The sequence below is a fragment of the Marmota marmota genome, unplaced genomic scaffold (assembly GCF_001458135.2).
Source record: "Marmota marmota marmota unplaced genomic scaffold, marMar, whole genome shotgun sequence".
Lineage (NCBI taxonomy): Eukaryota > Metazoa > Chordata > Mammalia > Rodentia > Sciuridae > Marmota > Marmota marmota.
In genome coordinates, this window is record NW_025999977.1 from 45,891,231 (window position 1) to 45,906,364 (window position 15,134).

The 15,134-nt window shown below is 32.7% G+C and overlaps 1 protein-coding gene across 1 annotated transcript in view; it reads left to right on the forward strand.

Annotated features, from left to right (window-relative positions):
• Pum2 (pumilio RNA binding family member 2) overlaps positions 1-15,134 on the forward strand; it is an 83,383-nt gene that overhangs the window by 18,669 nt on the left and 49,580 nt on the right. Inside the window, exons 2-5 of the mRNA XM_048804958.1 lie at positions 3,130-3,198; positions 10,140-10,248; positions 13,645-13,832; positions 14,349-14,518. Coding sequence (XP_048660915.1) covers positions 3,148-3,198; positions 10,140-10,248; positions 13,645-13,832; positions 14,349-14,518 — 518 coding nt within the window. The 5' untranslated portion in view covers positions 3,130-3,147. The remainder of the gene's footprint in view (positions 1-3,129; positions 3,199-10,139; positions 10,249-13,644; positions 13,833-14,348; positions 14,519-15,134) is intronic.

Here is a 15,134-nt window from a genome sequence, read left to right on the forward strand (position 1 = left end):
AAAAAAAAAAAAAAAAAAAAAAAAAAAAAAAAACAGAACAAAACATTAAAAAACAAACAGAAAACCTTGGAGCTGAGGATACAGCTCTGTTGGTAGAGTGCTTGCCTTGCATGCATGAGGCCCTGGGTTTAATCCCCAGCACCACCACCACAAAAAAAAAAAAAAAAGGCTATAAAAAAACCTTAGTACCCATTCTTTGTTTTAAGTGGACTGTCTTCCATTTTCTGTTTTTTAGTACTTGTTTTCCATTGCTTTCTATTGGTTTGTTTTTATTTTGTTTCTAAAATTTATAGTTAGTAGATAGTTTTGGTCTGATGCAAGCTACTTTACCATTACCAGGCAATGTAGGAAACTACATAAACTCTTTCCGAATAGTGATCCTGTTTGAGTTCATTTTCTTCTCTAAGATCTTGCTTGAAAGTGCTTGGTGAGGGAGGGGAGATGGTGGAGGATGGGAAAGGCAGCGGAGCACAACAGACTCTAGTATGGCAATATGTAAATCAATGGATGTGTAACTGATGTGATTCTGCAATCTGTGTATGGGGTGAAGGTGGGAGTTCATAACCCACTTGAATCAAAGTGTGGAATATGATATGTCAAGAAATTTGTAATGTTTTGAACAACCAACAATAAAAAATTAAAAAAAAAAAAAAAAGAAAGTGCTTGGTGAAAGCTTACTAAATAATGGAAGAATGAATGAAATGTTTACTTTGTTAGATCTGTTAAAGAGCTTTTCCAGCAAGTTCATGAGAAAAGAGTAGCTTACTTTCTATCTACATATCTACTTTGTTATTATATCAGTTCTGATCTTTTGCCAATTTTTTGATTCTGTTCTTTCCTCTTTTTTAAAATTTCTTTGTATGTTCTAGACATAAGTCCTTTATTAGATATATAATTTGCGGATATTTTTCTTCTAGGATGTTGTCTTCTTATTTTTAACAGTGTCTTTTGTAGATAGTAGTTTTAATTTTAATGATGTCCAATGTGGTTTTTTATTTATGGACTTTGCTTTTGATATTGATATATTCATTATAATGTCACCCAGCTTTTTCTCTTGTGTGTTTTAGAAGTTTTGTAATTTTAGGCTTTATATTTGGGCATGTGATTCATTTTGACTAATTTTTATGTTAAGGTGTAAGGTAAAAAAAAATGGTTTTGTATGTTTATATCTTACTGTCCCAACACTGTATGATGAATAGAAGAAAGCTCTTTTTTTTTTTTTTTTTAAAGAGAGAGATAATTTTTTAATATTTATATTTTAGTTTTCGGCAGACACAACATCTTTGTTTGTATGTGGTGCTGAGGATCGAACACAGTGCCCCGTGCATGCCAGACGAGCACGCTACCGCTTGAGCCACATCCCCAGCCCAAGAAAGCTCTTTTTAATAGCTGACTTTTGAATACTTAGGTGCCAGTCACAATTTTACGTGTTTTGTTATCTACTTAATTGTTAAAGCAAGTCAAGTCTATATGGTGGCTGCTGCTGTTGTCTTCATTAGAGGAAGTTGAGAAAAAAAAATTAGATTACTTGTCCAGAATTGTAGAACTTCCAGGTATCAGAAATACAGTTTGAATCCAGTTCTATCTCTTATAAGCCATAATAAGGAATTTGAGCTTTATCTTTAGTGAAAGATTAAAATATGGGAGTCACTTGTTCAGAGTACAATTTAGAAAGATGACTGATGACATTTTTGGAAATTAGATTGTAGGATGGAAAGATGGGAAGAGGATTTGCATTGATTTAGGTAAAGATTGAGGTCTCAACAACCATACTTGCTAGATAAATTATGGATAGATTTAAGTGAGGTAGGAGTTTGACTTAGCAGAATTTGGTAAATGATTGGACATTAAGTGTAAGAAAGGAAATAATTAAAAATGGGAAGAAAGAATAATAAAATTGAAATTTCCTGTGATATCTAGGGAACGGAAGGAGAATAGATAATTAGAAATTTTGAAGAGAAGAGAGATTTGAGAGATACAAATGGTTAGGGGCTAACATGTAGATAGCTCTCAAAGCATTGGTGGTAAATGAGATATTTCTCAAAGGGTAGAGAAGAGAGTATCTTAAGCAGAATACTGAGGAACAGTAGCATTTAAAGAGTGAGGAGACAAGTAGGAGTTTGATAAAAAGTAGGAACAGAGAGTAGTACTAATGGAAGGGAGGCGTGCTTTCATATATCAAACACTAGAGTTTTAATTTAAGAGTGAAAGAATTGACTGGGAAAAATTAGAGGATTTTCCCAGTAGAATTTGAAAGCTATAAATTTGTGGTGGTTTAGTCTTCAGTGGTCTTCCCACCCTCAGCATTATTAATGTGGGAGTCAAGGAGCCACTGACTCAACACTATCACATATAAAAGGTAGAAAACACTTTTTAGACTCTCAGGAATGGAAAGATATAGAAAGAGGCTTTAGTTTGAAGATAACGGGAAAGAATTATTCTTAAGTTGTAGTATTCATACTACAACTACTCGCACAATAATTTATATGTTTCGTTTAGAATTAGATCTTAAAGCAACACTTAAAGCAATCTATTGATTGAGTGTATTTTGCTACTTAAATATTGAGTGAACTAATTTTAATATTGGTACAAATAATAAAAAGCAGAGAATTTTTGAAAAATCTTAAAAGGATTAAGTAATACAAAATAATAATATAAAGGAAAACATAAAAATACACCAATTTCAATGTTTGAGCTTGCTTTTTCTTTGTTTCCATCTCTTCAGGGATTGAACTCAGGGATGCTTAACCACTGAACCACACATATCCCCCGCCCCCCCCCTTTTTTTTTTTTGAGACCGGATCTTGATAAGTTGCTATGCCTGGCTTTGAGTTTAGGATCCTCCTACTGTGGCCTCCCAAGCTGCTGGAATTATAGTTGTGCTTCACCACACCCAGATTTCATCTCTTGCTCAAGAATAAAGTTTTCTGTTAGCATGCAGAATAATTCAAGAACTCTTGACCTCATAAAGTAGATTACTCTCATGTACTCTATTTAGGAAAACCTGTCACAGAGAAATCTGTTCTTGCCCATCACATGCTAATATTAGTAATAGCAGCAATATAATGTAAAAACAATTATACTTTGTTAAAAATTTTCTTTCTAATTTTTGGTTTTGTTATTCAACAGGTTTGATCTGTGGATGAAATGAATCATGATTTTCAAGCTCTTGCACTAGAATCTCGGGGAATGGGAGAGGTAAATATTTACTAATACCAAGAACTTATACCTCCCTTTAATTATTTGAGCTGTTAAGACTCATTTTTTTTTTTAAACTGTAATCTTGAAAAAATAGTGGTTATATTTTCTAAACTTTATGGGTTTTATTTTATTATTTTAAATCTCTGGTTGTGTGTAATTGTGTAGTTGTGATTTTTCAGCTGCTTTGTTTTTAAACCTATAGCAAGTAATTTTCAGTGATTTATTTAGTGTGATTTGATTCACTTGGATAGATGTATTATATTTTGGTAATGAATCATACATCATTAGCTTTACTCAGAAGAAAAACTTCCTTTATCCTTGTTCTGCCGTTTTATGTATGTATGCTGTGTTTGCTTATTGTTCATTATTCTCCCTTCCCAAAATCTCTCTTGTTCACCAAAACTGTTTGCTTAATAAACTTCTAAATTCTTGACAGGACTCTACTGAAAAGACTTACTATTGTCCCATTGCTATCTATAGTAGAATGAATTATTTTCTCATCTGACTTTCCCTAGATCTTTATAAATACTTTTATTATATTACTGGTTACAGTTTGTTTTATATTTGTCTCTCCTGTAAATTGCTAGCTTTGAATGCCTAGCATAATAGGTACTCCACATTTTAAAATTAATTTTATCATTCCTGTTAATCTGTGATTTTCTTTGAGGCATCAATTTAACCTCACCATTACATATTTTAAGTCAGCTAAAATACTTAGTTTTCCAAACACCTAATGAAATTTTAGAACATTTTGATTATGGAAACTCTTGTGGTCATCTTTATTTTTGTCATGTTCTATACTATACTAACGTAGTGTGGACTTTGGTAATAGAAAATAATAGTAAACAGACCTAAGATGTGTAATTAACTGCTTGCACCTGGAGATTATTTTACTTTGGTAGATTAGAGACCGCCATGAGACTCACTCCATCCAATGCTGTGCTCTTCAGATGCAGAAAAAGAGTCCAGTCACTCCTTTGGGCCACAAGAGGGCACCCTGCAGCTAGCTAACCCTCCCTTTCTTCAGAACAGCGTTTTCCAAAGAGTTTGTCATTTTCAGAGGACTGATTTAAGGGTGAGTTAAGGTGCTTAAGCTTAAGTATTACCAAAATAAATTTGTTAGTCCAGTGCACAAGGTAAAATTCTGGGCCCTAAGATAAATTTGAAAGAGGACATAAGGGGTTTTTTTTGTTTGTTTGTTTAAAAAATCTATACCTTCACTGCAACATAGTGACCTGCTTAGGCATTATTTACATTATGGGAAACAAGAGAGGCAGAAAGGTCTTATATTCTTTCTTTGCCACTTGTTTCTGTGGTCTTTAGAAAAATAGAATGATGTATCTTAAAAGCAGGTTTGAGCAGTGTTTCAGCCTTTTAATCTGTGACAGACTTGAACTTCTTTCTTAAGAGCAAGTAAAGTCACATTCCTACATTAATTCTGATACTTATACTTAACTTACCAAATGTATATTGTTTATGTGTTTACAAATAGATTCTTTTTCCCCCTTTCTAACTAATATTTGATAAATCTAAAGAGCTTTATAATCCCAAAACGTGTCATCATTAGAAACGGTAGTTAAAAGAGTATTTGGGGATGCAAAAAGGTTTTAGAAAAAGAGGAGCTAGTTTGAATGTATGTTATATAAACTTAAATCCAGACTTTATTAATGGACATGTCAGATATGCAGAACAAAAGTGGAGTCACTTAGGTGTAGATTGCTTTTACTACCTGTTGGATAGCAACCAGTCAGTGTATCTGTGACCTTTAGCCAGTAAAAATGTACTCTTAAATAAACTGTTTTTATGAATTTTTTTTTTTCATAATAGTTTACCAATTACTGTTGTTACCTCTAAAAGATAACTAAGAAACCTCAGATTTCTGTCTCTGGGTTTTCTCCCACAAGCCTTTCTATCTTTCCTCATCTCACAGGCAGCAGGGAACCTTCTGGGATTTCCTTCTTTGCCTGTCTCTCTCTCACCAGTCTTCTCCTTTCCTGACAGGTGAGGTTTTTTTGGTTTTGTTTTATCCCAGAATTCATTCATTGGAATAAATAAAAGCAGCCTTGAGTTTCTGGCTCTTGTGTTTTCTAAAATTGCTTGTTTGGTTTTTTTTTTTTTTTTAAATGGTAATACAAAATCCTTTTTTTAATGGATTGTTCTATTCTTTTTATGATAAAGTTTTGCTTACTATATTTTAAGTGTTGTAAATTTCTAATGTACAAAGCACTGCATCTACATATAGGATTCATTTCAAATGTACTGTTTTTTGTAGATCACAGTAGCTTTACAAGTCATCATCAGAAGGACGATCTCTTGATCTCTTGGTTGTTCATCCAGAAATAGAAATAGATTTGTATTCATCTATTCATGCTTGTCCTTTCTTTTTTAAAAGCCTAATAGCAAATTTTGTCTAAAGTTCTGCTGATTTGCATTATGTCACATGGATTAAAAAGAGCAAAGCATGCATAGGAGATATTCAGCATTGTTAATATACGTAGTGCACCTTGGAGGCACATTCCTATTGTCATCTTGAGGCTATTAGACTGGGTACTTGTTTATTTTTTACATAATGGAAAAAAGGACCCTGCCTGAAATTTCTTTAGGGAATCCAGAGTTTAACTTTAAAATAATTGAATTAGTATGTTTAATTTTGAGAATATTTTAATAGCTTAGTATGATAAATAATGCTCTTTCCTTTTTCTGATACAATAATTTTTAAAGTAAAGTTTTGCATCAAGATCCTAGGTATGGTAAAGTGTAAAACATTAGATAGGGTAGTAATGAAACTTCTCTTTTCTCAGATCTCTCACTAGGGCTATGAGCTTGAGTAAGATTGACTTATTTTGAAGCAGAAATAGAAATAATGTGTTGTATGAGTCACATACATCTCTCAAATGCTCCAACTTTGAGCAGTTTTGGATAGCTTTTAGGGATAGTGTTTAAAAAGTTGATCATAGTTTATATAAATCCTGTCTCAGTAATTCTATACTGAAAGTTTGTCCATGATAACAGGAAGAATATCACAGTATCTTAAACTGCTTTCATTTTTAACTAGTGGAAATTTTCAGAAATATCAATGAATTAGACTATAATTGAAAAGAACTCTGTGGTAGTTAAATGTAAAGAGAAAGACCTTAGAATTAAACAGATACAGGGTTTCCAATCCGATTGCTGCCATTTACTAATTATATGTATAACCTTGATCAATTTAACTTTTGACTCTTTTTTTCTTATGCAGAATGTAACTATAGCAACTGTCTTTCCTAAATAATAGGGTTTTAACTCCCCCCTAGAATAGTCAAACTGACTCAAGAAAAAAAGAAGGCATACAGCTCTTAGACAAAATCTTTATAATGAATGATATAATTCTTTGAAATAATCAGCCAGTTTAATGTTGCAGACGAGTGGTTGTCTCATGTATAATATTAAAAGATTTCTATTTTGAGGTTTGTAAAAGCTTCTAATATTTATGTAACTGCTGTGTGTTGGTTGTGTTAAGTGGTTTACTTATGTTATTTCATTCTAGTTTTATAACTTTTATGACCAGAGCTTATTATCTTTCCTTTAGAGATAAGGAAACAAGTTCAGAAAGAATAATTAACTGGCCCAAGGCCACACCACATAATAATACCTGAATGCAGTTTGAACTCCTGCCTGTCTTGACTATTTATAATGCTATTTTCCTTTGGAAATGTCTATATTTGTTGTTAGTTGGTTAGTATTAAGGGATATTGGGAATGGAGAAGATGGGGAAGTGATATGAATTGAAAAAATTAAAAATATTAAAATATTATATCCATAAAATAAATGAAATCCAGAAAAGCAGCATTCTTAGGTTTTAGGAAATTGCTTTCTGTTTTTTGTTCTCTGTACAACTTGGGTTTTAGCATCTGTTTTTGTCTTTTATGAACTTGTATTTTAAGTAGAGAGACCTTGCATCATGATTTGCCCAGGATAATCCAGTTACATATCTGTTACGATATAATTATTATAATAGCATCCCTTTTTTCAAAAGTGTCCTAGTTTGGATGATGTTATATGAGCACTTAATTTAAAACAATAATGTGGGCATTTAGTTTTAAATTCTTCTAAGTCCTTGGATTATCTTTATTTGGCTGTCTTAGGATTTTATGTAACTGTTTGTATTAGAGAACTCTGATGTATAAGTGTAATTCAGTAAATGCTAGAGTGGGAATTTTTTTCTCTTATTAGTGCAGGAATGTGATTTAATTTTATTTTTGATACAATGTGCTGGGGTGCTTTTTTTTTTTTTTTTAAGTGGGGAAGGCAAGCCATAAATACTTTTGAAGTAAAGAACATTGTATGTACACTCAGTCGTATCTGAGATGAAGGATAGGTCAGGTTGACAAGAAATACTGAGTATACTGACCTTACTTTAGAGTTTCTGTGAATTAGGGAATAAATAAAAAGTGGTAGTGAATAATGTATTTTACAGATATTTAAGGATTTTAAGCCTTGTTTTCTATATTTCTACTATAGTAAAGAAAAATCTCTGGGGGCAAATTTACATCAATTTATTGTTTAACCTCTAAAAACTTTTTTAACTGATCTTTTTTTCTGAATTGTTGCCTGCTCTTAGATTTAGTCCATTTTAACCTGTTCCTGGTCAGAAGATAGTGGTTTCTCGAAAAGTATTTGAATCACTGTCTAAATTGCCACAGAAAGCAAGTTCTAGAATGTTTAGATCTTTGGTAGAAGTATTAAGTTTAACTACTAAATTTGTTTCCTATGCACGATAAATTGTGTTAACAAGAGAGTCGTAGTATAGTGCTTTGCAAAAATATTCACACTTGGTAAGTGTTAACAGATTTTTCCCCCATGTTTCTGTTTATACCTATTTTGGATTCCTTATTTGTTATTCTTGTTTTGACACTGAAATGTTTTTCTTCATGAAGTATGGGCAAAACAATTCTTTATTTCGGGGATAGTTTTCATCCTTCTGAAATGACTTGCTTATGCAATGTTTTTAAGAGATTAATTTGGGTTTTCCTATGAATAAATGTTTATTTAAATATATCAAATGATGCTGTAATATTAGTATTATCAGCTTTTTATTTTGTTTGAATATTTACGTGAATCTTTTATAGTGATTTTTTTTTTTTAATTGAAGGAATGGAGCTATTGTAGTTTAGTTACTGTGAACTTTGGTAAGAGTAGATGATTGTGTAAAATATCTATAATTATTCATAGCCAAGAAGATCCTAAATGCAAAAACTTTTCTATTTTAAAAAACAGAATTTTGTTTCCTTTAAAATTTTGCTTATTTAGCAAAAGATCTGTGAAATGGGAACAAGGCTAAATTGATATTATCCCCCTATCTTCAGAGCTGCTTCTCCTGATCTACTCCAAACATCACCACAAACTCCTCCACCCCCCTAACTTTAGTAAATGACACCTATCATTATCTTTTTAATCCAACTACTAAGGTTGTATCCCTTTTATACACCTTTTCCCATTATCCATATTCAGGTCCAAATTTGACTGTCTAGAATGCTTCTCAGATCCATTTTATTTTCTCAGTTCTTTCTGTTAGTAGTACCCTATTTCAGTTCTTGCTGCTTTGACTCTATTGTAATTTTCCTAAACTGGTCTCTTTGTCTCCAGTCTTTCCCCTTCTATCTCTTATTCCTTACAACTTGAGTTGTTTTTCAAAACGGCTATCTTGCCAACCTGTCTTGATTTCTCTTGTTACTTAAGTATAACATCCAATTTACTTAACATGTCTCCTAAGAGTCCTCATAATTGACCTGGTTAGCTTTACCAGTATTAAGTCTTGGCCTTCCAACATCTGTTTCTCTTATATGCTGTTCTCCACATGTTACATTTTCTAAAGTTTTGCCTTTGTTTGTGCTTGACTGTATTTTATTTATGCTTTTTTTCCTTACCTTGCCTTCCCACTTTCAACCTCTAGCGCCCCCCCCCCCAGTATATTCTCTCTCAGACCTCAATTCAAGTATTAGTTATATTTTATCATAGCCTATATGTTTATGAGCTCTGAAGATGAGATGAGCATGCCCTTAAAGAGGCACACATAGGCAATTTAGTATGATATGTATTTTACTAGAAGTATATACAGGTTTGATTATTAGCACTGAGGACTGGGCACCTAATTATGGGCTGAGAGTGTCTTATTTATGAATGCTTATTTAAAATATCAAATGTATGTCTCAGAAAGATTGTATATTCAAACAGATATGCCAAGCTGTCTCCTGAGCATCAGGTATAGTAGCAAGGAAAGACCTGAATGGATATTAAAGAATAGCTAGGAATTATACATTTTGATTAATCAGTGAATGGTTTATCAACTCAATTTTTACATGGTGTGTATGTCACCATGTAGACTATCTAGCATAGGGCCTTAAGATTGTTATTTCAAAAGTATCTGTAGGTTTTTTTCTGTGTGTGTTTTCTATCTATAGCTTTCTGATTTGGAATTGGTGGATTCATAGTATTCAGGAGCTAGTAAGAATTGTGAAATTCACTGTCATTGAATGACTGAAGTAAGAAAGAAAAAATATTCTCTATCCTGGATGTTGTAGGATAGGAGGTTGTCCAAAGGCAGTTCTTGAAAGTAAAAGAAAAATGTTAATCATTCTTTTAATGATCTCTTTTTGAGTAAGAAGTTTAATAGGCATTTTGAAGAAATTTACATATAAAGAAAACCACATAAGAAAAATGTTTGAAAAACAGTAGTCAGAAGTGGACTTTGATTTATTGTTTAGATTCAGAATTATTAGAACCAGTACATAAACATAAACAGGGAGTTATTTTACTGTTAATAGAAAATTTAGAAAACATCATTCTCATTTTTGTTAGCATCAAAAACTAATGTGTACTATTAGTGATATGTTTGTTATTCCCTTTGTATTCTTTGTAATTAGAATAAAATTTAAATGTAAATTTTTCCTCCCAAATAGCTTTTGCCTACCAAAAAGTTTTGGGAACCTGATGATTCAACAAAAGATGGACAAAAAGGCATATTTCTTGGGGATGATGAATGGAGAGAGACTGCATGGGGAACTTCTCGTAAGTTATTGTTGTATGCATGAGAATTATGAATAAACTCAATGTTTTGTGTTTTTCCAGTCCCCACCCTGGCCCTGGCCCTAGGGTGTCACTTGCCTTTCCCCCACAGCCCTCTACCTCAGTGTTTTTTGTTGTTTTTTAAAGCCTTGCCTATCCCTAAATAGTATTCAGAGAAAAATAGGATCTTGTAAGTCATTATAATTCACATTTTCTTGTGGCAGTTAACCCTTGTCTGTGGCATACTTACTTGATTAGTACAGTTAATTGATTAGATGTGTTTATCACATTAAGGCCTTCTTAAGGTTTTTGTTGGTTTATTTTTTTTTAATTCACTCTGATTATAAAATTCTGAGTTACCACTAAAATAGAGGACCTATTTGTTGAACCATAAGAAGTTTTACTTTTAAATGGTCTTGTATGACAATGACTGATTTATCTAGTTGTTGCTCAGTTAAGCTTTATTAGACATTGGCCACATCCAGAAAGGAAGTTAATTGTCTTAGTGACATAAAACTCCTAGAAAAGAGCAGATGAATGTTTTTGATTTCCAAAAGGAGTGAGGAGACAGTTTGATCTAAGAAACTCTTAAGGAGAAAAGGTACTGGCATGTAAGGAATATAACTTGTAGGAGTGTCAGTATTTATTGGTAAATTGAAAAACACAGTTGTAAACCATTATATTTTGGAAATGTTTTTGATTAGTAAAATTTGAGAGTTGTACAGACAGAACTGTTAACATAAATTTTACAAATAAGTTTTCTCTTTTTATTGCTGAGTTTAATGCAGCTTGCTTTACCTATGCAAAATGCCCAAAGTAATAAAAAACCAAATTCCCCAATAAAACTATTGCCTAAAAGCTAAAACTCAAAGGTTAGGGAGATCTAAAAGAAGTTTTAATTTCATTTTCAATCAAATAGATCAAAAACTTTTGGTAATAGCTAATTTAGGCTGGTATTTCCTTAAAATATTGGAAATTTTCTTTCAGTTTAGTGATAACAAACAGGTAATATGCCAGGTTTGGGGAACAGAAACATATTAGACCCATAAAGTATTCACATGCAAAGCATCCTGAGCAGAACATGGAAATGAAAAATTATTTTCACGATGGAAGATAGAAGAAATATCAAATTTATCACTTTAGTCAGTTCTTCTATCACTTCTCCCAAGTTTTAGTTGCATAGATTAAAATTTTGATGATGAATATTAGTCTTTTACCAAAAAACATGAGAAAACTAGAAATGAATGGAATTTTATTTACTTAACAAACATTTATTAGATTTCAAGCACATACAAATATGAATAATACATTCCTTGTTCTAAAGGATTTGTCATTCTAAGATTTTCCATGGGTGCGGGAGACCTACTCGTATACCATACTCATTGTTTGCTATTTTAGTCAGCTGATTCTCTGCTGCAACTAAAGAACCTGACCAGAACAACTTTAGAGGAGGAAAGGTTTATTTGGAGGCTTATAGGTTTTCAGAGGCTCCATTCTTTGGGGCTGCAGGTGAGGTAGAACATCATGGTGAAAGAATGTGGCAAGGGAAACAGATCACATGGTGATCAGAAAGCAGAGGTCTCCACTTTCCAGATAAAAATATAAACCCCATAACCACACCCCACCTGCGTCCAGTTATCACTCAGTGAATCCCATCAGGGAGTAATTCACTGATTAGGTTAAGGTTGTAGACCAATCATTTCTCCTTTGAACTTTGTTTCATTGCCTCACATGTGAACTTTTGGGGGACGCCTTACATCCAAACCATAACATCAGCTAAATCAATATACTTGTGATTATCAGTTTCAGTGTGTCCTCCTGGTACTTTCAGGCCTTTGAAAAGTGGATTTCTGTAACTGAATTGCACTCACTTTCCCCCACACTTTAAACTCTTTACCCTTCATATTTGGCTTAAATATAACTTCCTTTGGGATTCACTCAAAGACTGGGAAGAATCAAAGCTCCATCTTTTCTATTGCCATAATATCCTAGATTATTTTTATTGAAGCACTTTTATCCTATTATGATTGCTTTCTATTAAATCTGTGCTCTTTGAGGACAGAGATTATCTTGTTTGTTGAATTTTCCGAATGTAGCATAATGCTTAGCGTACAAAGGGCAGTAAATCAGTATTTTAAACTGTGGATGAATGTTTGAATGAAAGGATATAATGGCTAATCTCTCCTGTATATACATAGTGAAATAGAAATGTTTTAATATAGTTCAACAAAAGTAGCAATCATTCAAAGTTATGAATTATAGTTAAATGAAATGATAATTGAATACCACAGTGATGCTCAACCTGGATAGTTGAAGGGCAAAACATAACATCCAGTATTGTACCTGTTTGTGAGTGAACCAGAAGTAACTAGTAACTTACTGGTTCCTTTCAAAAGATTTCAGCAAAAACTATTTGAATGTTGCCTCCCATGTGTTAATTTTATTTGTATTTATTTTATTTTCCTTTCATCATAAAAATATGTAAAAATAGAATTTGTATCAGGTGAATAATTTTGTTTTGAGAATTACCAGGGAATGACCGAGGAGTGTTTTGTTGCTGAGACTGGCCTCAAATTAGTGATTCTCCTGCCTCTGCCTCCCATCAGTGAGATTATAGGCATCTGCCCCTGCGCCCAGCTAGAAAAGATTTTTTATCTTTTTTATTTTGGGGGTGGGTTGGGGGTATCTGAGCTTGAACTCAGGGGCTCTCAACCACTGAGCCACATCCCCAGCCCTATTTCAGGGTCTTACTGAGTTGCTTTAGCGCCTGCTGTTGCTGAGGCTGGCTTTGAACTCTTGATTCTCCTGCCTCAGCTTCCCAAGCTGCTGGGATTATAGGCTTCCCCAAGCCCTGACTGTCAAAAGAGGTGTTTTTTAAATAAAAGCTTAAGGTGGTATTTAGCCTTTTCACCAAGGAAATACTGTGGTATTATTGGTTTTTCCCAACTCATTCATGTTTCTAATGTGACAGCAGTATGAACTATGAAAATGCTGCCAGTTTGGAAGGTGTTTTTTTCTGTTTTTTCCCTTAAAAACAAACAAACAAAAAACTGATTTCATAGGACTCACCAAAAGAATATTAACTTTTTGACATAGTGCTTATAAGCAACTTTGCTTTCAGATTAATATTTCTACTTCCATTAACCTTTTTGGTTTGATTTTTCTTTCTATAGGCTTTTCCTATTTTTTTCTAAATTGTTCTTTTCATTTGTATTTTCAAGAGATGTGCCCCAGCCACTGACTCTTAACAGAATGAAAAGCTGTTTACAAGATTATAATAATAATAATCTTCAAAATAAAATGAAGTGCTGATTTTTCTTTCTTTAGTATACTTGTGAAACTCTGTTTTGTTTAACTTGAAAGTACAAATATATAATTCTAATCTTTATTCCAAAACAGATCATTCAATGTCCCAGCCTATTATGGTACAGAGAAGATCTGGACAGGGTTTTCATGGAAACAGTGAAGTAAATGCAATATTGTCTCCGCGATCAGAAAGTGGAGGCCTTGGCGTGAGCATGGTAGAATATGTACTAAGTTCTTCTCCTGCTGATAAATTGGATTCTCGTTTCAGGAAAGGAACTTTTGTAAGTATTTTGAATAAAGACTTTTTTTTTAATATTTGTTTGTTATTTGGTTATATTTTATTTTTAAGTCAGTTTATTTTTCCCTACCTTCTTAAAGTTAAAGGAAATTTTATTAGCTGTTTGGACCCTTGTTTTCTTCACTTGTCTACTTCATGAATCTTAACCATTTTACAAAAATCACGTTAATTTTAAAACATTTTGCACAAATTAAAACTTATTTCTTGATCTGGAAGTAACTAATAATATTGCCTATGCATTAAATATTTTAATCTAGTTTGTGGTGTTACTGCTTTTCTAGCACCGCTATAGTTAAGGTTGCCTTAGCCCTTCTGTTATAAATCACTAGTTGTACTCAAATTTTTTGCGTTTGCTAAAATAATTGACTATGAACTTAAAATAAGTTTCAATGCTTTCTCTTGTTTACATGCACGATAGTGTAGTTTTAGGTCACCAAATGGTGCCTTTTTTTGTGTGTTCTATTAAGTATTCAGAATCAAACAGATTCTTTTTCCTCAGGGCACTAGAGATGCTGAAACAGATGGACCTGAGAAAGGAGATCAAAAAGGCAAGGCTTCTCCATTTGAGGAGGACCAAAACAGAGATCTTAAACAAGGAGATGATGATGATTCTAAAATAAATGGCAGAGGTTTGCCAAATGGAATGGATGCCGATTGCAAAGATTTTAAGTAAGATTTTAACTTTTTTGAGAAGAAAGGGTTATCTCTTTTTAAGGATTATTACAATTAGTTGATGTGACTGATTTTGATATTTTTCCAACTTCTGTTGATTTCCTTTGTACCTGGTGTTAATCTGGACAATTATTTTTTCATAAGAAAAAATAGTTAATGATTATGAACAATTAAAAATACATCTTCAAAACATGATCTAAAGCAGTATATTCTATTGAAGGATTAGTATCAGAAGCTGCTGTTAATTTTCTGCTGATATAGTCTAAATTTGAACTTTTTCCTCTGTTAGAATTTAGTGAGACTTGAGAGACTTCAAAAGTTAGCTCTGGGCTGGGGTTGTGGCTCAGTGGTAGAGTGCTTGCCTAGCACATGTGAGGCACTGGGATTGATTCTCAACACTGCATTTATATATAATGTATATTTATGTATATAAATTCTATATGTATATACATATATTTTTATGTGTATATATACACATAAAGTTGTTATATCTATCTACAATATTAAAAAATATTTTTTAAAGTTAGCTTCAAACTCAGAATTCTTAACACTTTTTTAGTGTTCGTTCTCTCTCTCTCTCTCTCTCTCTCTCTCTCTCTCTCTCTCTCTCTCG